Raw genomic sequence first — 22645 nt, forward strand, 5'->3', positions numbered from 1 at the left:
CTTGGCTCTGCCTGCAGTCCCTAAGGTCCTGCAAGTGATTTCAGTGGGGACACAACTGGATGTCTACTATCAGAAAGAATGAAGCTTAAAAGAAGGAAAACATGGACTGATCTTGTATTTTATGTGATTTTTTTTTAAATACTCAAAAATTAAAACAGTGGTTTCCTTCTGTTCTGGCTTGTTTGGTTCCATGAGGGGTTTTTTGTTTTGTTATTGTTTTGTTTTGGTTTTGTTTTGGTTTTGTTTTGGTTTTGTTTTGGTTTTGTTTTGAGAAGTGGCCTTGTTTTGCTTTTGTTTATTTTTATTGAAAATAGGTGTGGGGAAAACTCAGCTCCAGCATTTGGACTGTTATCTAGTACATTTGACACTTAGAAAGAGTTAGAAAAAAGAGGGACTCTGTGTGAAAAAGGAAAAAAAAAAAACCACCAAAAATAGCCAGCAAAAGAACTCACAGACCACTGACTGAGGAAAGGACTCCAAGGAAGGTTTAGAATGTAAATGTTGAGAAAAATCTCATTTTCAAAATTCACTCCTAGAAACATCAGCAAGTCACAGTCACCAAAAATAAGGGGACACCAAATGTCTTGATAACACAGCAAAATCTTCATCCCTTTTGCCTCACTCCAAAAAGTCTTGGGAATGGGGCAGGGGATAATATATATTATCCTTTTAAGCCTTCATTTCCCTGCACTCTCAAATGCACCAGTGCCATGGAAAAGAAAATCAAGTGAATAAATGTTGCAATTTATATATATTTGAATAGATAACAAGAACAATTTTACTGTTTGCCATAAATGAAAACCCCACCAAATCATTCCTCTAATTGAGATTCTGAAGCTATGTTTATGGCTGCAAAGTGATTTGATACAAAAAAATTACACATTTTGAGTTATTATATCACCCAGAAATTTGATGCCACTTAACTATGTAATTTTCAGAAATGATATAAAACCACTGCAGAAAAATATTCAGGGAAGCCCAAAAGACCTCTTTTTATCTGTTTTTATGGGTCTAAAATGAGAACTCGCAGAGATCCTTGCTCTGTATGTGAAGGCTGAACTGCCACCTTGGGAGCTTTATTAATATGTATGTAAATATGATCTGGTTAGATCCTGTGTTTCTGTGCCGTTTCACAAGGTGGAGCGGCTAACTAAGCTGAACAGATCAACGCCCTGTGTTTATTTTCTTTCTTCTTTTCCCCTCCCAAGCAGCAACATTTAAAGATTCAAAGAGAATGAGGACAGTAGCTTCATTTATGTCAAGATTTTTGCAAACCTCCTTCCTTCCTTCCTTCCTTCCTTCCTTCCTTCCTTCCTTCCTTCCTTCCTTCCTTCCTTCCTTCCTTCCTTCCTTCCTTCCTTCCTTCCTTCCTTCCTTCCTTCCTTCCTTCCTTCCTTCCTTCCTTCCTTCCTTCCTTCCTTCCTTCCTTCCTTCCTTCCTTCCTTCCTTCCTTCCTTCCTTCCTTCCTTCCTTCCTTCCTTCCTTCCTTCCTTCCCTCTCTTCTCACCCCCCACCCTGCCCCACTCCCAGACTCATATCAAAAATTCTAACTGAGCATAAGCTTTCACAAGATTGAACAGAAACCAAAATCCCATCACATAGAATCTGCAGCTACAATTTTTCTTCCATGGAAAAGTTACTTGACCAAATGGGGAGAAAGCGGAAATGCATTCGAAATATGTCCAAGTGACAAGTGACACATCAAGATTATTCTCCATGAGGATATTGGGACTTCCTCTTTACAGTGAAGCTGATGTTATTTATGCATCTATATCTGTGCCAAATTTTAGCTAAAGGCATTGCACGATTAAGAAAAAAAAAATTTAAAAAAAGAAAGAAAAGGAAAAAAGAAAGAGAAACCCAGAAGCTGAGCCTGTGTGCTGAGAGTTCTCGACTCAGCATGCCTTGCTGTATACAGGATAAAATGGAATATTTGACATCAGATGAGCTCGTTTTTCCCTAGGTTGGTGTTTCTGTATGAGAAATCCTCAAACCCCTTACATATTATGAAGACATAAAAATTATTATCCTAATACAAGATCTTTAGTGCAAGAGAGTGCTTTCTCCCTCCTAATTTAAAACAAGGGACCGTGCTAGTGGTCTAAAGCTAGTGAAAAGCTTGTTTTCTTCCTGCAGATCATGCTCCCATTTTGCTTGGCCTTTTTTCCTTTAGGTGATATTTTTGTAGGGATTTTGGGGTGTTCTGTTGTCGTCGTGGGGAGCTACCGGCCCGAGTTTGCCGGCAGGTGCTGGAGGCCGGAGCTGAGCCGCATCCCCAGGGCAGCGGAGAGGAGCCTGGGGGGGCTCAGCCCCCTTGGCCGGCGGCGAGCGCCCAGCACGGCCGCAGCTCGGGACAAAGGGGGCGATGCCCCAGGGACCCTGGGCCCTCTCAGGGGGCTGAGCCGCGGGTGGGGAGCAGACAGAAGCGCGGGGCCAGCTGCAGATGGAGGCAGGTCGAGGGATAGGTCAAGGTTAGAAAGAGCCTGCTATTGATCTGGCTTTGAACGCGAGACAGGGAGAGCAGAGAGACTAAAGGGGGAGCTGTGAGACAAGACATTAACAGCTTTCAGTGCTAATGATCACAAGTGCCAGACAGGGGAGGAAAGAGAAGACTGAGAAATCACTTTGGAATTTTTTTTCCTCTATTGGGATGTATTTTCGGAGGAGGAGGAGAAGGCAGGCTGGGGGCTCAACCTCCCGAAGCCTTGCCCGCTGCAGGAGAAGCCAGGAGGGGACTTGCGGCGGCCCCGCTGCCCCGGGCAGCCGGGGAGTCCGCCTGGTCAATCATTGCCGGCCCGTATCTCCTGCTCTCTGTGCCCACTGGAAGACACTGGTTAATCAACAGATGATGCCCAGTAACTTCCCGATAAGACGCGCTCCCGAGGGGTGCAGCTTCCTGCAGCTCGCCCAAGAACGGCGGCGGCCGCCGGCGCCCGGACTTTGCACCCCCCGGCGGCCCCGCGGCGTGGCCTGGGGACGGGCCGGGCTGCGAGCAGCAGCAGCACAGGCACACAAAGCCTCCCGGCCCCGCCAGCCGCGAGCAGGGCGGCATCAAAGCGGGGAGAGCAGTGCGGGCAGCTCATCCCCTCTGCTCGGCCCGGGCCCCTTCCCGCGGGGCGGAGGTCAGCGAGGGGAGCCTCTTCTCCCCCCGGCTCCCCCGCGGTGCTGCCGCATCCTTTACCCCGACTCGGACACGGCTGCCACGCAGGGCAGCACTGGGGGCTCCCCCTCGGGGCCCCGGGGCCGTGGACCCGTCCCTCCCCGCCCAGCCGCGGGGCCCCTGCCATCACCACGGTCATTTTCCTTTGCAGGACCCCTGAGAACAAACCAAACACACAGGGCGAACAATCGCGGCAGTTTAAGCGCCGTTAATGGTCCGGGACGTGTTTGTGGAGCGTTAGCAGGGGCGGAGGGCCGGGGCGGGCACGGAGGGCAGCGCCGGGCTGGCCCCGAGCCCAGCGGCCGGGCTGCCGTGCCCGCCGCCCTCGGCACTCGCCGGGCCGGGCTGCGGGGTCTGGCAGCGCCGAACGAGAGCTGTGAGCGGGCGGGCGGGCGTGGGGAGGGAGAGGCAGATTTGCTGGAGGAGGCGAGAGCGATGCTGTTTAGCCAAATTCTTCTCAAAGCTGATTAAGGGCACCGAGATGAATTCTGGTCCCCTCAAGAGTCTCATGCGATTTAATACGAAAAACACTCATTTAACGTGGAAAGTAAATGACACGAGTGCAGCGCGGGTCTCCAAGTGGGCTCCGGGTGCAGGCTGGTTCCTTGGTTTTCTGCTCCATCTGCCTCCGAGCCCCCAGGCCTCCCCTCTCCCCATTGCCCTCGCCTTGGCCAGACCTGGTGCTGAAAAGCTGTTTGCACCACACTGTTTACTTATCGGGGGAGGAGGGAGAGAGAGAAACAATCTCAGGAGATGGGCCGGGAGAGCGGAGGTAGAGGGGAAAAAGTTGTTTTCCAAGAATCTTCCAAGTTAGAAATGCACGCAGTTGTGGGCATTTACCTGCGTGTGAAATAGGAGGACAAGTGCACTGGGATGCAGTTCCTGGGAACTCGGCTTCTCTCCGTTCGTGGCTGAGACTTAATTTCTCCAAGGAAAAATAGTCTCTGCCAGGATTTTAAGGGAAGGGGGGTTGGGGGGTGGGAGAAGGTCGGAGCGTGTGTGCGTGTGCGGATCGGGTGTGCGCGCGTGTCCCGCTACCATCGCACTTCGGGTAGGGAGAGAGGAGGGGGAAAAAAAATCCCTCTCCCCAACCCACACAGATATTTGTGTTGTTGTAAAACTGTTTGAAAGAAATGCAGGGGGAACGCGCTCGCCGCCGAGGAGCTGCGGCGGCGCCCGGGAGGGAAGGAAGAGCAGCCCCGCGACCCCTGGGGAGCCTCCGCTCCTGGGCACGGACGGCGGGAGCACGACCCAGCGCCGAGCCCGGGCGGCGGAGAGCGGCGGCCGCGATGAGCAGCGGCGAGGCGGCGGCACGGGCGGGCAGCGGCACCGGCGGGCAGCGCCAGCGCCTCCCCCCGCGCCCCCCGCCGACCCCGGCAGCCTCCCCCGCCCGAGCCGCCCCCGCTGCGGCCGGCGCCGGGCTCGGCGAAGTTTGGCCGTGCGTGAGGATGCGGATTTATTCCTTCCCCCCTGTCTTTCCCTGGCCGCCGGCGCTCCGCGTACTGAGAGCGCACTGCACAAAGCCCGGAGCGGCGGCGAGCCCTGCGTGTGCCGTAGTTGGTGTGTGTGCGGTGTGTGTGCGTGTGCGGTGTGTGCGGTGTGTGCGAGTGGCGTTTCTTGTTCTCTTGCAGGGTACAATGTTAAAAAGCCACCGCTAGTCGCCCCCAGTGCTCCTACTCTCTGGGTCTTTTTGTCTCTAGTGCAGATTAAACGTCACGTCCGCACTTGAACTTGAATTTTATCCCATTGTACAGAGGCAGCCCCAGCCATAGAGAGACAGAGCGCTCCCAGAGAACCAGGACTCCGCCATCTTCACATTGCAATATATAATAGTAATAGCCAGCACCAGCCCAGCTGCACTGGGGGCTTCCTTCCTTCCAGTCCCAGTGCCAGGCGAGGGGGGAAGAGTGCAAAGTGGTGCAGGAGCACTGGCAATCCAAAAGCACCAGGGCAAAGCAGTGCCACTTGAACTGGGAAAGAGGAGACACAGTTTCGGCTACCCCTTTTCAAAAAAATTCTCTCTATATATCTACCCAGCAAGGGTCAATTTCTGAGAAACAGGTTTTTTTTTGGCGATTTATTTTTTTTTTGCTTGTGGGGGCTATCCCAATTCTAGTACTTTTCTTCTTTTATTCTTTCTTTCTTTTTTTTTTTTGCTACAGTTTTTTTTTTAATTTTTAATTTTTTAAATTTTTTTTTTACCCTCCTGGTGGAAAAGCGCACTTGCCAATTTGCCAAGCACTCTGGAAAGAGGGAAAGAGAAAAGTGTCACTGGCGGTGCATATCCTCCTAAGTTCAAGAAGAGATCTGGAAGTCCAAGTGGCTGAAGCAGTGGAGAAAAGACAGTGTGTGAAAGAGAAAAAGAGCGAGAAAGAGCTTTTCCTGATGATGATGATGATGATGATGATTTTTAATTGAGAGGGAATCCCATCCAGTGCACCACAGCAGCAACAAAAAGGAGGCTTTTTTTTCGTTTTTGATTTTTTTGAAAGAAGAACTCGATAAAGAAGAAGAAGAATAAAGAGGAAAAAAAAGAGGAGGAGGATCGGCCCCCCAACACATCCCCCCAGACCAGTGCAGCTCTCCAGGCGATGCCAGTGTAAATGCCAGGGCAATGTCCCGTCGCAAGCAGGGAAACCCGCAGCACTTGTCACAAAGAGAGATTATCACACGTAAGTTTGAATTTGGAACCAAACCGAGCCGAAATCGAGAAGCAAAATTAGGGAAGGGGAGGAAGCGGTTGGGGAGGGGGGGGGTGTGGGGGGGAAACTCCAGGAGCAACCAAAGCTGGTAAATGACTTCAGAGAGAGGGAGAGGAGAAGGGAATTAAAGAGGGGAGGGGGGTGTGTGGCTGGGGGGGATGGGCTGGGGGTGGAGGGGGGGAGAAGCCCGAAGTTTGCTGTGCGTTTTTGCAGCGGTGCGGAGGTGAGGCGGGCAGGCAGGCGGGAGGGCAGGCGGCGTGGAGCGGGGAAGGAGCTGCCGGCGGGCAGAGCGCGGCGCGGGGCTCTCCCGGGCAGCGGCTGCGTGTGCGGGGGGCGGCGGAGCGGGGCGCGCTGCTCCGGGCCGGGAAGGGCCACCCCGGGCCCGGCCGGGCCACCCCGCCGGGGCTCCGCCGTTCGCCCGCGGCCCCGCTCCTCGTTCCTCGCTTCGGGGGCAGCGCGGAGCGGTGGGAAAAGTTGGCCGAGAGCCTTGCCTCGGCGTGACAGCCGGGCCGCGGAGAGGGGGCGGAGGAGGGTCAAGGTGGACAGTGAGGGAGGGAGACGCGGAACGGCCGGGGGGACTTAGCGGGAAGCACATGGAGACGGCGGGCCGGCGGCGGCGGGGCCGAGCCCCCCGGCACTGGGCGCGGGGCAGGTAGATGGCCAGCTGCGCCCTGCCCGCCCCAGGTGCATCGCCGGCGGGCGGAAAGAACTCTCCTCCTAAGCGCGGGGCAAGGCAGAACCAGCTCGGCTGGGGCTAGAGGCAGGGCAGGGGCTGCCGAGGGCCCGGGTGCGGGCGGGAGTTTCTGTCGGTGGCGGGGGGCGCGAGGAGAGCCGAGGCGGGGAGCGGGGATGGAGTGCACGAAATGCGGGTCGGGCAGCGGCACCGGCTCGCCTGCGGGGCAGGAGCGGAGGCTGCACTTTGCTGAAGCTCCCATTGTAAGTGAAAATACACACATATGCTCACCCCCCCGCCACCCCCCCCCCAAAAAAAAAAAAAAAAAAAAAAGAAAAAGCAATAGGGAAGGAAAAATCAAGGGAGGGGGAGGGAAGGAGGCATCTCCCCTCCCCCCAGTACCAGAATCCCCCTCCTCCCCGTTCCCACCCCTAAAGCTCCGGGAGAGGGGCGAGTGCCTGCAGGCAGAGGAGGGGGCAGGTCCCCGAGCGGGCGCCCCACTCCGCTGCTCCGCCGCTCCCGTCCCCGGGGGCTTGTGCCGCGAGGGGGGAAATGTGGGGACGCCTCCCGGGCCGTGTGGCCCCCAGCGCTCCGCGCTGCTCCGACGCCTCCGGGGCACGGGGAAGGGGGAGCTCGGGGGGGGGCCCATTTCCCTCCTGTAGCGTAGGACAAGTTTGGGGGGCGGTAGGAAAATGCCCGGCACGCCGTGGCCCCGCACCCGGGAAGCCCGGTCGGACCCCTGCCCCCCCGCCCCGCAAGACGAGTCCGCAAGTTGTTGTGCTGCGGGGGGCGGCGGCTGCACGGAGCCAGCCCGGGGCTGAGCCTGAGCCGCGACGGATCCGAATATTTATGTTGAGATTTTAAAAAATTTAAATAAATAAATAAAATATTTCCCCGGCTTCTCTCCCCTCCCCTGAAAGCCAAGAATAGGAGCCATCTGCCAGGAGCATTTGGTGCTTGCGAGCTCCTCTCTTTCTTTGTTACCGGTGATAAATTTTTGTTTGTAAGATTTCCTTGGGAATCGAGATATATATGTGTATATAATTTTTCCACCTCCATTGGGATTTTCTTTTCATACCGGAGAGCTGTTGGGAGGCGGTTTGAGTTCCGAAATACAAATTTCTTTTTCGCTGTTTCTGTATTCATTTTTTTCATATATACATACATATATATGTATATATATGCTTTTTTTTTTTAATGTGCGTCTTTATTTTTTAAAAAGTACGCCTCACTCCACCCCCAGCCCATCAGCTGTGGAACCTTGATGAAGATGCATCTGGTATTCAGCTTTTTCTGGGGGGGTTGTTTTTAATTCATTGTTATTTTGGAGACAGATTTGCATCACCATAAAAGGTGGATTCCCCCCTTCCTCAATTCCCTCCCCTTCGTTAATTGCATTTTTGATTTTAGCCATCCGGTTTGGAAAATGTCTTAACCTTTTTGTTGGTGGCTTCTTATTTTTCCCCCTTTCTGTTTTTTAATTTTCTTTTTAAAAGAAAAAGCATCAATAGCCTCCTAAATCGCCCAGTGCAATTTCTCCCACTTGTTTTCTGTCTCACTTGCAAGGAGATGTGGGGTGTTGAAAGGGGGTGTGCGGAAAATCTGTTTTGTTGCGCACGTCTGAATTTGTTTCAATGGGTGAAACATTTCTTTTCTCGCTGCTGTTGCTGCTGGGGGTGGGGGGGAAGGGGGGTGGAGAAGAGAGCCAGGTAGGTTTGTTATTCCAATTTGATCTCCTTTTCCGATCGCTTTACTTGAAGGTAAATAATGAGGCAGGAGAGTATTCAAAGGTGCCGAGGAGCTGCGTGTACAATGGGTTTAGCGGGAAGGCTGGGGGAGGAATGGAGAGCAGAGCAATACGAGCTTCCCTCCCTACCCTCTTGTATTTATCTATCTCTCCATCCTGAGGAAGCTGGCGGAGAAATCAGCCTGCATACTGAACAGTGGCAGAAAAAAAAGAAGAAGGTATCCAGGGGAGGAGGTGGTGGGAGGCGGGGGGGCGGGGGGGAGCTGCATCGTGCTGGGGTTGGGGCTGGGGAGCAGGAGCGCAGGCATTTCAGTGCACAGGTCTGAGCCTCAGCTGCAGTCTTGCAGGAGAGGGGGTCGCAGTCTCTGCACTCCTTGGGAAGTGTCATTCGTGGGGGAAAAGCAGCCAGGCAGTGTCCTCTCTAAAGGGGAGTTTGGAAAGTAGTGGGCAAACAGAATAGGAAACCAAAGCATTTAAAACAAAATAGTCAGTCCCAAGCCAAGCCCCCAAAGCCAGGATGAATTGATACTGTTTTTAGAAATCTTGCCTTTATGTCGTGTTTAGCTTGGGTTTTTTCCTCCCTGTCTCCCTTTTTGGCATCTGTCAGGGGAGTTGCATTTCAGGATGGATTGGAGGTCTCTGCCAGGCAAAGGAAGAGATGGGGAGAGAGATGGGAGAGAGACAGAGAGAGAGAAGGGTTTTCTGACACTGTTCAGCTGGAGTTTATTTGGTTTCGTGCACTTGGTGTTTGGAGAAACGTTTAGATCCTGAGTGTGAGACAAACAAACTCAAAAAGGAGAGAAAGTGCAATGTAGTTGTGCTCCAGAGTTGCAGCATCTCATTAGCACAGTGGTCTTTAAGACTGCAAAACCGAGTGGCCTGCCTTGTCCTCGCCAGGCTCAACCAGGCACCCTTGTAAAGGTGTATGTGCAAAAAAAAAGGTGAAACACACGGAGAGAAAAGAGCAGCTCTGGACCTTTCTCCACTGGTGGTGGACAGAGCAAACTTGGTAACCAAGCTCATTTAAATGGGTGGACAATGCAAAAGAGCTGATTATGTATAGAAGAGGAGGCTGAAGTGTTGAGCTGCTCTGTGCAAAGAAATGTTATTTTGGTTTGGTTCAGCTTGCTGATTTTCCAGCTTAAGATCTTCCATTTTTAACTTAAGAAATCTGTTTTCAAACTAGCCCTGCATTTTGCATTTAAAGGAAATGTGAAAGGCAAAAGCATGTGAAAAGCTCGCTGGTAGCAGTTTTGCAGAAGGCGGCAAAGCAAGAACATTTCTGTAGAACAGCAGCAAAGATTGAGAGGGAAAGGCACAGGAAAATCATACAATTCCAGGCAGAGAACTAGGTTTCCCAAGGCAGGTCTTCAGTACCTGGTCAACAGGTTTCCTAGGAAGAGCAATAATTTCCTGTATCACTTTGCTTTGTACGCAGTCATTAAAAATCATAACAAAAACCCCTATGATTTTTGCCTGTCAAAGTTTTGCAAATTGCTCCAAGGAGCTTCTCTTAAAATGCATTTAGATTTAGTGCAATTAACGCACTTTCCCTGCAGAACAAAACCCACACCAATGTAATCAACTCTAATACAAAGAGAATGTAAGCTGTGACTGAAGAATTAGAGAGGAAATTACTATTATTTTAAGGATGGATGACTTTTTCATAATACCTGCATGGTTGTGCACAGAAAAGCTTAACGTGCTTAAAAAAGACATTACATGTGTTTACTTTAAATAGGACAGGGGAAAAAAGGTATGCTGTTGAATTCCAGGTTGTCTTTCATTTGAATATATTTGTATTGGACTTACAAGATCAATAAAAAAAATTACTGGCACATTTTCATGGTTTCTACTGTTTAAAAATATTTTTTAAACTGGTGCAGAGTAACTAGGTTGTGGCTGTGGGTTGTTCTGTCCTTTTTGGTTGATATGTCCGGTGGCTTAAATAGATATGCAGTGGGTGAGAAACCATTTTGCAGTTTTTTTCTGGTTGGCAGATGCAGAGCATATTTTGTCAAGCTTATTTAAATACTGAGAAGTAAAACTCTTCATGATTTTACAAACTGGCTGCCTTTAATGGGAATGGTGGGAGCCCTTGTTTTTGCACAAAACGTGTGTTTCTCTGCAGAACAAAGGGTTGTCTTGTGGCATATTTGGCAATAATTATGACTTAGAGAAGTGTGCGCTCGAAGAAGTAGCACAAATTTTTGATATAATTTATAGACTCTGTCTGACTTCAGCCGCTCTTCCCAGGGCTGAGCTCGCTGCGAGCAAACCTCTCCGCTTCCAAAATGCCTCGCACGCGATGTTAGCTCGTCTCCCACATTTCCTACCTGGATCTGTTTGCTCTTTGTGTTGTTTGTTGATGGCAAATACTTTCCAAAATAAACTTCGCCGGCTGCCGGAGCCTGCGGTGCGGCCCGGCCGCCAGTGGCGGGGGTTGGCGACTAGGGGGAGCTCCCAGCCCGCCGATGGGCGCGCCGGCCGCGCCGCGGGACGCGCGGGATGCGCCGCCGGACCCGCGCCGCCGCGCTGCCCAGCAGCTCACTTGGGCTCTTGATCTCCGTGCGAAGGTCTATGCAGAGCTAGCCGGGAGAGGCTGACAGCGAGACAAATCTATTTTTAACTAAATCGCGGCTGATTAATTGACTCGGGCGGACAGGAGTTTTTAATTAAAATTAGTTTTTAACGGTGCTTTTTATTGTCAACAGACAATGTTTGGATTCTCAATTTGTTGTTGTCAGATAGTGATCGGGGTAATGATACCTGCATATGAGTGAGCACCTGCGTGGCAGGGAGCGAAGGGAACCCTTAGAGATCCATATGTTTGCTCCAGTGGATGTGAAAACACAGAGTGAAGAAGCTGGAGTTGTAGGACAAGATGTGTGCAGCAACAAAGCAGACACACATGTACAGAAATTGGCTTCGATTACATATCAGAAAGCCACATGTACTCCTGCCGAGAGGATTTGATATGAGATAGTTAACTGTACTTTGATCCTCAGGCCCTTAGAGCAAACTATCTGTAGCTCCTGCAAATGAAAATAAGCATTCTTTTTTTTTTTTATCTAGAGAAATAAACAGAAAATCACATCTATCATATAGAAGTTGCTGCTGAGCATCTCACAGGCTTCTCCGACGGGCTTGTGCTGCTCTCTGCTGCAGTCGGCTTGCGTGTCACGGATGGACTTTAGCAGAACACTTTCTTACCCAAACATATAATTTAGTGGCGTACACATGGGAAGCTTTGGATATCTGTTTCACCCGTCCTGAAAAGTCCATCAAGTTACAGCATTATTAACATAGCAGAAACGTCTTCTTATTTTTAGGGTGCAATATGTGCATGGTTATCCTGTGACAGGAAAATGCGCTTTATTCTAACTTCAAAAGAAGTAAATTAGGTCAGACAAAGGATCAGGGCTGTCATCAGCTGTACAAAAACCCTTCACTCTTGGGTAGAGAGGACCAGTAATTTATCTGATGATTTCTCTACTTCATTTAGTGTTTGAATTGAGCTAGTTGGAAGCATATAGACAGCAGCCAGCTCATTTGACGGACCGATAAGCTGAAGAGCACAGTGCCTAGGCCGTTGCTGATGCTTGTGTTGCACAGCCATGGGGAAAACCTTCCCTTCTTCCCTCCCAAAACCTCAGAATTCACTTACTGTGGCTTTCCTTCCATTGCATGACTGTTAACTTTCATCTAGAGAAACAGCTATCCCTCTCTCCTCCTCCCCTTCCTCTGCCCACCAAGTGCACACACACCCCTGCTCCCCTTCCTCTCGCTCCCTTCTGTGCTTCCCACCTTTCCCACTCTCTCAGGTCAAAGCCTGGTGGAAAAGCCTCCCTGCAGAGACCTGTTACCCCAAAATGGCTCTCAACCTCCTTGCCAGAGCATTTCCACTCTTTGGTTGCAGTTTGGTTTCTCTAGGGTTTCAGTGCAGTTGTTGGTTGAATTTCGTCTCCCTTCGGTACCGTCCAGAGAAAGCGTGTGGAAAAATAAAGAGTGGCTGGGGCTTACCCACATGCATTAAAGTTAGCAGTGCTACTAAAGCACTTGGTGAAGCATCAGCATCGTCTGTAGACGGTTTTATATGTATGTATCTTTTTAATGAGGGAGGGAAAAGGCATCAATAACTGCATGCATTGATAAATGCATGATTCATTCAGCTGCTTGTACTACAGCACCTTCCTCCTCGGTGTTTATTTACTTTTTTAAATGTATCTGAGCAGGCTGCACACCATTTCTCGGCACTCAGCTGCAGCCTCAGAGGCTCCTAAACATCAGTTAAATTTTCTCGTTGTCTGCCCTCCTTCTCAAAAAGCTGTTGCTTGTTCAATACTGTCGACCCTTACTGGAGCTTTAAGTAGCAGCTTATTTCTTTGCTTTTCTTTATTTTTTTCCCTTTTTTTTTTTTTTTTTTTCAAAGGATATATAAAAAATGCCTAAAGCAGGCTATTCGAAAACAAATTAAAGTAGAGGGACACACTTCATGCATTGCAGGCACGCGCCAGTAGAAGGGGGTTAGAAGAATATAATCATTTTACTGGCAAAAGTGACACCAGATCGGGGATTTGATTAATGGTGCAGCATTCACAGGGACTTAGTTCTGTATTTTTGACATATGCAAGTCTTTTGTGTAGTTGCCTCAGTGCAAGAAATTCTGTTTTGTTTTTTTCCTGGAGCAGCTGATAATTTGTGTGTGTGCTGGATATGCCCAAGGTACTTTCCAAAGACTAAGCACTAGACAGCACAGTACAAAAAAGGAATCCAAAGTTAAGGGAGAGGAAAAAACATACTGGTTTACTTAACTTTTTTATGACCCCTTTTACTAAGCCACTGGTAGAAGCCATAAATTCGCTGAATATTATAATGAGTATGCTTCAATGAAAGTAAAAAAAAAAAAAAAGGCTTAAGAAAATCATATATGAGCAACAATGTACCATAAACAATTGAAAAAATGCAGTCTCTTTTGAGTCTGATATTTAAGAAAAGGACAGTGCTGTTGTGTGTTTAATACATGCCCAGAACTAATTACTTAATTTTGATCATGCCTTTTAAATCCTTGGGTAAGAATCTCTGCTTCCAGTATTCCTTTCTATGCCAGTCTAAAGCCTGTACCCAAATACCGCACCTTCTCCTTTTGTGGCACCAAACACTCTTTTCTCTCCTTGGTTGTCGTTTAGTTTTAAATAAAACAAATGTATTCACTGGGGAACAAAGAATGCTTTTATATCACATCATCACATCCCATTTTATCTGCAGAGATTTACAGCTTCTGCAGTCTGTAGAAGAGCCTATACATTTTCTGCTTTCAAAAGCAGTAAATATTTTTTTATGAATGTACAGTTTACTTAAGAGACACACTACTCCCTTCCAAAACACTATACATAGTTTCTGAAGAAACAACATCTAACAAGTGTTGGAGATTTGTGCAGATTCTCGGATATTTTTGTCTTTTGTCTTGTTTGGGTCCAGCGTGATTATTGTATCATTTTCCTTCTTCTTTTCCCTAAACCCTGATGTGTTGTCCGGGTCTTTGTGGCAGTGCTTGGGCTCGTTCTGTCTCAGGTTTGCACAGAGGGTTAAACTGCTCTCTGAGAGATCCGGTCTGCTGCAGGAGGTGTGTGAGGTCCCAGTGCTGCAGCACAGTCCTTCCCCTCGCAGCCCTCTGCGGGTGTGAAGCGCTGGAGTGACCGGGTCATTTCTCGCCCGCTGCCGCTCCCGGTCCCGTCGCGGTGCCCCGGGGGCGGCCGCTCCATCCTGCCCGGGGCCCGCACCTGCCGCGCCGTGCCGAGCGGGACCGGACGGCTCTGCGGCTGCACCGGGGGCACAGCCTCGCCTGCCTCTGCTCCGGCTGCCTTTGTGCACTTCGCACATGCCGGAGAGCCGCTGGGAAAGTGAGGCACGGCGCGCTCCCCTGTGCTTCGGGGGTTTCTCCATCAAGCTGCCTCTTCTGGCGAACTCAGCCTCAGACTTACTTTTAGGAAAAAAATTAAATACCGCAATTGTTTTTGCAGTCTTCAGAAAAATTAAAAATTGGTGCCTAGTACTGCTGAGTGCCATGCCGGTGCAATATGTAGGCATAATCTCAACTCTGCACCTTGTGGCTGCAGGGAGCTGCTGGATGCTCTGGAAGCAGGTTATTGATAAACTTCGACGGCAAGGAGCTGCTTTGAGTAGCGTTAGTCTTTGTGCAGCAAGGATCCTGACACCGATCTCGGTGATAACCCAGCCAGAGAGCGTGTGATTCGAGCTATTTCCGTTAAGCATGTCGATGTTACAGTAAATGTGACATGTGGGAGTTGATTGAAGGGACATCATTTTCAGGCCTGCTTTGGGCCAACACCCTGAAGAGCAAGTCTGTCCTTTGTGCTCGCTCCCCAGCTAGGCTGAGCTCTCTCTGGCTGTGCCTTCAAGACAGCAGTGACAGTGTGAGGAGAACAGCACACTTGATGTGCTGCAGCGCATTTCTAGGCAGTATCCTGTACCTGGCCATCAGGAACTGTGTCCCCATGGTGGACTCTCAGCTGGTCCCAGAGAAGGGTGGCCCCTGGGGTAGCCTGTACCTTTGTCTCCCAGCTGGGCACAGGGGTGGTCAGTGGCTGTGGCAGGGTGCTGGGGCAGGCAGGGCACCCAGCAGCACCCCTGCACTGAAGGCACTGACAACGCTCACCTTCACCACCCCGTTATTGATTTGTGCGCAAACCAGCCATGGGGAGAATGTTTCACATGCAGCACTTTGGCCCAACACCAAAACATTTCCTCTGCCCCCTTTGCCTCATTTTGATACTTTAGAACAAGAAAAATAAGGAATAGAATAGACTGGCAACTTCTAGATCCCTTCTTACCTTGGCTCTGCAGAGCAATAAAAAGACAAGAAAATAAATGATTGCTGTCTGGACCCAGCCTCATCCAAACTCTGTGAACAAGCATCCATGGTTCTGTCCTTTAAAGCCTTGGAAATGATTTTTAACAAAACCGTCCTTTCCACTATTAGTGGGCAAGATTTTGAGACAACTGACAGGCAGAAAGTAGTTAGCATGTGTGTTCACTTTAATACTGGGCATGAGAGCATTGTTTGCATGGGGCACATATGCTCTAATGATGTCACCACGCTGGAGTAGGAGTGCTGGTGGCTTTGTGACAGTGCCTTTATGGAATTAACGGGTTTGTCCACTGTGTTTGGTGTGGTGGGCAGCCAGAGACCTTGGAGATGTTGCTTAGAGTCCAGTCAGCAAGAATAAAGCTTTTTTAAGTAAAGTAAATGATTTAGATTGTCCAGTTGCTTTAATTTCACAAAGCCAACAATGTGTCGCTCATGTCCCAAAGACTGCCCATCACCAACTCACTGTGCTTCCTAGGCAGGCAATGCCAAGGCAATCTTCTATGTAGGAATCTCTGGATGTAGGGAAAATACTGGGCACACCTTAACATGCCTGAAAGAACCAGGGCACGAGTCCTGGCTGGAAATAGCTCACTTGCTTTTTTTTTTTTTCTTCACTTTTCTCATTTAAGCGACATGAGATATTTTCCCTTCTCCTATTTTATGTTGCCTAATTTCTTCTTCTTTAAAAATATAAATTAATTTTAAATAAATACTTGTGAAGAAACACCCTCCTACCTCTAAACCCATCTACCAACAACAGCAATAAAACCACAGAGTTAAATTCAAATAATGTGAAGCGACTAATTTTAAACCCACAGACACAAGCAGAGTCAGAACTTTAGATTGAGACTGGCCAAAATTGCCCCACTGGTATTAAAGGGCTCCTTAAACAGCCTAAGATCTTGGCTGTTGTATTAACCAGGCATGACCCGATGCGTTATGGGCTGGACTTGCAGGCTTTTTTCTCTTTCCCTTTGTGGGTTTTAAATCTCTCCTGTAATGTTACTTGAATGTAGGTTTTTAATGGCTTAATTGAGTTGTCAATAGGAAGCCTTTTCTTTCTTGTTTTTTTTTTTATATTCTGAGTAAAAAAATAAATGCAAATTGACATGGATAAAATGCATTTGAAGATCTATTCAGTATTTTGTTTTTCACTCTTTTATGTCTGTTTTCTATGTTGTGAATAAGGGGATGTAATATAGCTTCTGCATTGTTGGGTGAATAGTTGGTCTCATGATTGATGATTTATTAAGCTAAAATCAGAAATAGAGTTGAGAAAAAAAAAATCTTTTGATAGTTTGAAACCCAATTACTACTGATCATGAGGGCTCGGCGTACCAAGAAAACGAAAAGCTGATTTTTGGTGATGTGATGACTGCCAAAATATGAAGGAATACCAGATGTTATTTTTAAAAAAGTACCATTGCAGAGTCCTTGGAAAGAGAGAGTGAGCGAGTATAAGCGAATAGGCATATGTGGATTTAACTAATATTCAAATGAAGTGTAGAACTAAAAAGAAAGAATTTGTAACAGTTTAGTTGTTCAAACCTTCCTCATGTTTCCACAGGCGCCTGGTCAGGACCCTTATCAATTGCAGCAATTTTGCTACGTTTTCTGAAGAGCACGACCTAAATCACAGGCAAAAAAAAATTCCTCACATCAAAAAGATAATAAAGCTGAGATCCGTGCTTTTCTTTTTATTTGTTACATATATATAAATGCCAAAATTCAGCCACTGTAATTTAAGACACAGACTTAATCAAAAGGCTTTCCAGGAATGTTAGTGAAACTAGTAACAAGCATTTTTCCCCGTGCCATCTTTTATTCTTACGACCCTTAGTTCAGTTCCTGTTTTCGTGTTGTCTTTTCCAGCTCTTTGTCCCGTCTCCCGTTTATGTATCTTTGTGTCTGTGAGTGCCTCTCTGTATAGTTTTTTAAAATATTTTGACACACTATTCCCCCTTAATAGGAATTCTGGCTACAAATTGCGTGCACATTTCTAAAAGACCCTTTTCACAGTGCTTTCCTTTTGGTTCTAAAATGATGTATATGTAATTGGTAATTAAAGGTGCAAGCTCTCTTCAATATAAACAATATTGCTCAATGTTAGATCATTAAAGGGAACTGCAGCACTAAATAATTACCTTTTGCATTGTGACACACTGTTTGCAGGTATCCGCTCCCTTCCCAGCAGTGCCTTTTCAGCACAGGGTTATAGTCACATTTTCACTAAGGCAAGGAGACATCTTTTCACTATATAAATTGGGGAATTAATTGCTCAGTATTGCCTTCAAACTCCTTTTAAACTTAGATTAAGGGAGAAAAGGTAATTAATGTTTTTCAGAATGAGTGAGTTGGGAAACATAAGCCTTCTCGTGCCCATGGTTGGCTCCAGCAGGATGGTCCATGCTTGGGCACTTCTCTGGGGTCCCTGTCCTTTCCTGCTGGCGCTGGCACGGCTGCTGCTCTGCGCTTCGCTGTTAGAGAGCTCTGATGCAACTTGTAATACAGCTGGTAGATGTGCTGAGCAGTTATTTATTCTGGAAGGCAAAAATGGGAGCGATTCCTTTTCTAAACTACCTTTTTTTTCAAGGCTTAACTATTTCTGTTGCCAGGCAATGCATTCCACCTTCTACCTCTTGCCCCTTTTCTATGTATTCAATTTTTACCTTTTTTTTTTTACAATTGCTGAAGAGTGGGACAAAAATCCTTTTGTTTTCAGAATGGAGAAGAGTGCAGGTCTGAATTATAACTTCTGTCTATCACAGTCTTACTTCTTTGAGACATTTGTGCTACTTACTTTCCCCAGGAAATCCATGAGGAAACTCCTTGGGCTAATAGAGAACATTTTTCCTCCTATTCCTTTAATCCTGATTCGATTAGAGCTCTCAGTCACTGATTTACATACTGTTAGTTCCTCTGTTTAGTTCAACCCAAATCCTATAGTCCTTGCAGAGTCAAACCAGCCTTAGGCAAAAGTCAGTGGAAATTTTGCCTGAGTAAAGTCCAAGGTTTGTATGATTTGGCAGCTACATGGCAGAACAAGAGAAAACAAACCAAAAAACATGTTCTACTCCAGAAATGGATTTTGATCCATAATTATTTTATAGTGTAAAAATTATCTTCTAAATCCTAATTTAAAATATACGGGGTTTTATTAATTGTGAAATGAGAAATTACATATTTCCTAGAAACTGATTCAGGTCACTCAGAAATTCTTTCTCAGTGTTTAGGGGTAAAGGTAGGAAATTCAACAGGTCTGTGGACAAGATTTAAACAAAAAACCCCATTTATTAGCCTATATAGCAATGGCAGGGTTATTTGCCACTGGAAAAATAGAGTGGAGTATTTTAGGCTCAGCCAATATTCCAATATGTTAAATAAGTGCCCCATTCCGTTTCCCACTGTACACACTTTTGAAACCCCTTAACTGCTTGTGAGACGATACTCTGCTTATGCTAGTCTTGCAAGTAGTTTTTTTGTAATTTCTGCTAATGGGTGGTCATTTAATCTTGCCAGTAACTCTGTAATGGGACAAGGTGGTGCTAATTTTGTATGACACGGGGAGCCTGGCACTGCCAGTTTGGTGCATAAAGCTTTTCCCCTCTCTCTGAAAAAGGAGGAAAGGCTTGGGTGCATAAGCTTTGCTGGATGGGCCTTGGCCAGATGGCTGGGAGACGCGGAGGGAATGAGAAGGTGGGATAAAAAGAGAGGAACTATTTCAGAATGTGACTCGGGGCTCGAACACTTGCAAAATGGCTCTTTGCTGATATCCTTGCAGTGCTGGCAGCAGTGGGAAGGAGCTGTCAAGAAAGCTATGCCAGGTCAGCCTTTCCATTTTGTTTCAGGCAGGCTTGGTTGCAAAATATATTGAAATCATTCTGGGAGAGCGGAAAAGCTGAAAAATAAAAGAAAGATCTAATCAGGCTTGGCTCCTTTGAGGGGGGTGGGGGGAGGCTGGGCCTCTGGTGATGCATCCTTCAGAGTCTCAAACACTCAAAGCAATCTCTTTCTCTTTTCCCCTCGTCCCTTTCCTCCCTGTTTCTCCTTGTCCATGCAAAGCAGAGGCTGACCATGTGGAACCGGCACTGGCCGACGAGGACGAGAGCCTGGCAATAGCAGACCCCGGTGGCATCAGCATCGCCGCAGGCGGGACAGACCCCGACTTGTTAACCTGTGGACAGTGTCAGATGAACTTCCCGCTGGGAGACATCTTGGTTTTTATAGAGCACAAGAGAAAACAGTGCAATGGCACTGGTGGTGTCTGCTATGAAAAGAGCATGGATAAGAGCAGCCCTCCCCCCTCCTCACGCGCCGAGCTCAGGAAAGTGTCAGAGCCAGTGGAAATCGGGATCCAAGTCACACCCGATGAAGAAGACCGTCTTCTCACGCCTACAAAAGGAATTTGCCCCAAGCAGGAGAACATTGCAGGTACAGCACGTTTTACACTCAGTCAACTTGCCTAGGTAATCTTTTAACTAGAGTCCTCTAGAAAGTGCCATGAAACAGGCTTCAGCAACAGGTCTTTATAGGAGCCGTCCATCTGGAGGATCCTCATGGCTCTGCAGGGCTGTCCGTCCCCTGCTTAATTCATTGTAGCTGTCTGTGCAGGGCCAGCTGTTGGAGAAAGGGGCCTCTCAGGCAGCCTGCAGAGCTAAGGGGCAGCCTGTACATCTGGGAAAAAGCAGAAAGTTGGAGTCAGAAAACATTTCAGGAGCATCCTTAAGCAAGTAGCAGTGGCAGAGGGATAGGGGACTTTGGTGAGGTGCTCAGTTCAGTCGTGTTCCAGATATCCTTTTTCACATGCAGACTCACTGGGAAGGACTGCATCCTGACACTAATGATGTCAGTGGAAAAATTCTCTTCCCACTGGCTGGTAATGGGAAGATATTTTGTGAGCACTAAAGCAGGGCTTCATTAAGTCCTTTATTTTTCCTTCCCTGGGGTAGATGTCAGCTTCCTGGCCTGCACTGCTGCCTGTGCTGCCTGCCCTGGGTCTCCTCAGATGGCTTGGGGTGGGTGGGCAACACCTCCACTCTCATGCACTCCTCAAATAGATCATAGATCATCTGAATGGGGATACAAGAGCACAGGCTGGGTGGGCAAATTGCAGGCATTTCTTTTTCTGAAACTCTCAAATGTGGTGAAGTTAATGTTCATTCAGTGGACCTCCCCCGCTCAGATGTGGGCAGGCAGGTGATGATTATCCACCTGGGTGAGGTGGTATGCTGTGGTTCCTGCAGAGTGCCTGGCATGGGGTTGCTTCCATCAAGCAGGGTGTTTTTCCCCTCTGCAGTGGTGAAAGGATGACTCTCCTCCCTGCTAGTGAGCGGGGGTTTTATGTTACACAGCAGGATCTCCCCTCAAACAGGCCTTTTTTGTTCAAACTGACTGCATCCCATACAGAAGACCAGTGACAATCTGTCTTTGCTGCCACTACCCCATGTCTCTAGGAATTGTCCTATGGGATTAGATCTGACAGTCCGGGATCCCACTTGTGGTAGAGATTTTCCCATGAGGGGATCCCCAGAAGACTGATGAGAGTCTCCTGTCTTTACAATTGAAGCTTAAGAGATTTCCACTTTTCGTGTTGGAGGTCTCTGAGCCAGTCTCCAGCACCTCTGACAGGCTTGGGCATCACCTCAGTGAGGGCGTGGGCTTTAAAATGCTGTGGTCTTCAGACATCCTTTCTTTTAGGACAGAACATCCAATGCCCATTGACTACAATGCTTTCTTCTAGGAATCCCTTTTTTGGGTGCAGCCATCACCTTGACACGGGGCAGCTGGCAGCTTTGGGAGCATTAGCTGTGGCAGGCCTGTGCTGTAGCATTGTAAGCAAACCTACTGTAAGACCTGACTTGGTCTTTTCCTCATCCTTTTTCAGCTTTCCTCACCCTTTTGCAGTTGTGAATACATTTCTTGGTAGAGATGACTACGTAATGGTGTAGTGGATTTGCGGGCTAGATTTCCTTTCTGTTGGGTAGGAGCAGAAGAGAAGTATTCAGGACCTTCCCCAGCCTGCTGATGGCTGCCTGAGTGGTGCTGAGCACTCCCAATATCTGCTGATCTCTGTGCAAGCTGATGACCCTCAGCCCCTTGTGGGGTGCAGTACTTGTTAAAGTTGGTTTAGGAGAACTCTGCTGCAGTTGTAGTCCAGAGCTCATCTCTTACTAATCTCTGCCCAAGTTCAGTCCATAGTACCTCAATGGCTACTCCCAGAGCTGTCAGAGGGTGCTGTCCCATCCCAGCTTCTGGGAGTCAGCAACAACATAAACAGAAAATCTGCTGGGGTAGGAGGTCGTGAAGGAGATGTTCACATGTGGAAAAGGCATGAAAAAAAATTAAAAGCCAGTCTGGAGCACCTAATCTCCTTCAGACTAAACTGAATATCAAATGAAAAATATGTAGGAAAGATTTTGAATTGAGAAAAATAAAAGGGTTTATCATTTGATTGGCATTTCCTCAGCAGTGTATGGAGATAGGGACATCCACAAAACAGTGTCGTAATAATACTTTCTCAATTAGGAGCCCAGCTCTGAGATAAAAAGGTGCAGTGTCCTTCCATATTTTTTTTAATAGCAGCGGATAGTTTTCAATAGTAGGATAAAAGCCTCACATTACAGCCATGGAGGGTAGCCATGAAAAACCCACAGAAGTCATTCACTGGAAAGGCTTTAGTGGGATATACCAAACCCCTTATTTATATTTCAATAGAAAGGCTTTCTGCATTAGCCAAGAAAATCAGAATCTGCATTTAACATTAAAGGTATTTCCCAGTGAGCGGCTGTAGAGCATTGTTGTTAGATTTGTTAAAAAAAGAGACTAAATACGATTTCATAAAAGGGAAACTTAATCTCTAAGGCAGCTTTCTCCTACCCTGCCACCCCCTCCCTTTATTTTTTTTTTTTTGTAATAATGCAACAGCCTACAGTATTTTTACTTTATATGTGACGAAAGATATTCTTAGCTTTTCTGTACTGCGACAGGAAGAATGAATTTCTTTATTCCACCAAGAAATATGTAAAATAATCCCTTAGAAGTATGGGGAGATATGTTTGTTCAAAGCATTTAAAATGTTATTTTAATCAAAGGCACAAAACACTCTACATGCTGTGTCAGCTAAAGGAGACCATTACATTTTAACAGCAAATCGTGTTCTTTTTCCCCCTCCTAGCCAGCCCCCCCCTTTGAAACTAACTTTTTTTTATTAAATAAAAAGGCGAAAAAGATTAAAGAATAATAAAAAAAACTTCAGTGGCTCAAATGTATAAAGTAATTTAATATGGTGGAAGCATTAATTATTTTAGCTTAATTGAATTCTGAGGACTGCAGTAGTTGCATTTTTGTAGACAAGCTCTGTTTATTATTTCTTTGTGTAGATTAACAGTAAAGGAAACATAGATAACTTTCAGTTATTTATTGTAAAATAAATGTGTCAATTCATGTGTAAAGCAAGCTGTTCAAAGATAAT

The 22645-nt window shown here is 47.4% G+C and overlaps 1 protein-coding gene across 7 annotated transcripts in view; it reads left to right on the plus strand.

Moving 5' to 3' along the window:
- The first annotated feature begins 4939 nt into the window (after window positions 1-4939).
- Window positions 4940-22645, plus strand: part of BCL11B (BAF chromatin remodeling complex subunit BCL11B) — a 96410-nt gene continuing 78704 nt past the window's right edge. For 3 of the 7 annotated variants that reach the window (XM_033063377.2, XM_033063371.1, XM_033063375.1), the window contains exons 1-2: window positions 4940-5832; window positions 19237-19605. In XM_033063377.2, coding sequence (XP_032919268.1) covers window positions 5775-5832; window positions 19237-19605 — 427 coding nt within the window. In that variant the 5' untranslated portion in view covers window positions 4940-5774. Of the gene's footprint in view, window positions 5833-6735; window positions 6799-8264; window positions 8501-19236; window positions 19606-22645 lie in introns of those variants that run through there. The other 4 variants (XM_033063372.1, XM_033063376.1, XM_033063374.1 and 1 more) reach the window with 3 other exon arrangements.

The sequence above is a fragment of the Catharus ustulatus genome, chromosome 6 (assembly GCF_009819885.2).
Source record: "Catharus ustulatus isolate bCatUst1 chromosome 6, bCatUst1.pri.v2, whole genome shotgun sequence".
Lineage (NCBI taxonomy): Eukaryota > Metazoa > Chordata > Aves > Passeriformes > Turdidae > Catharus > Catharus ustulatus.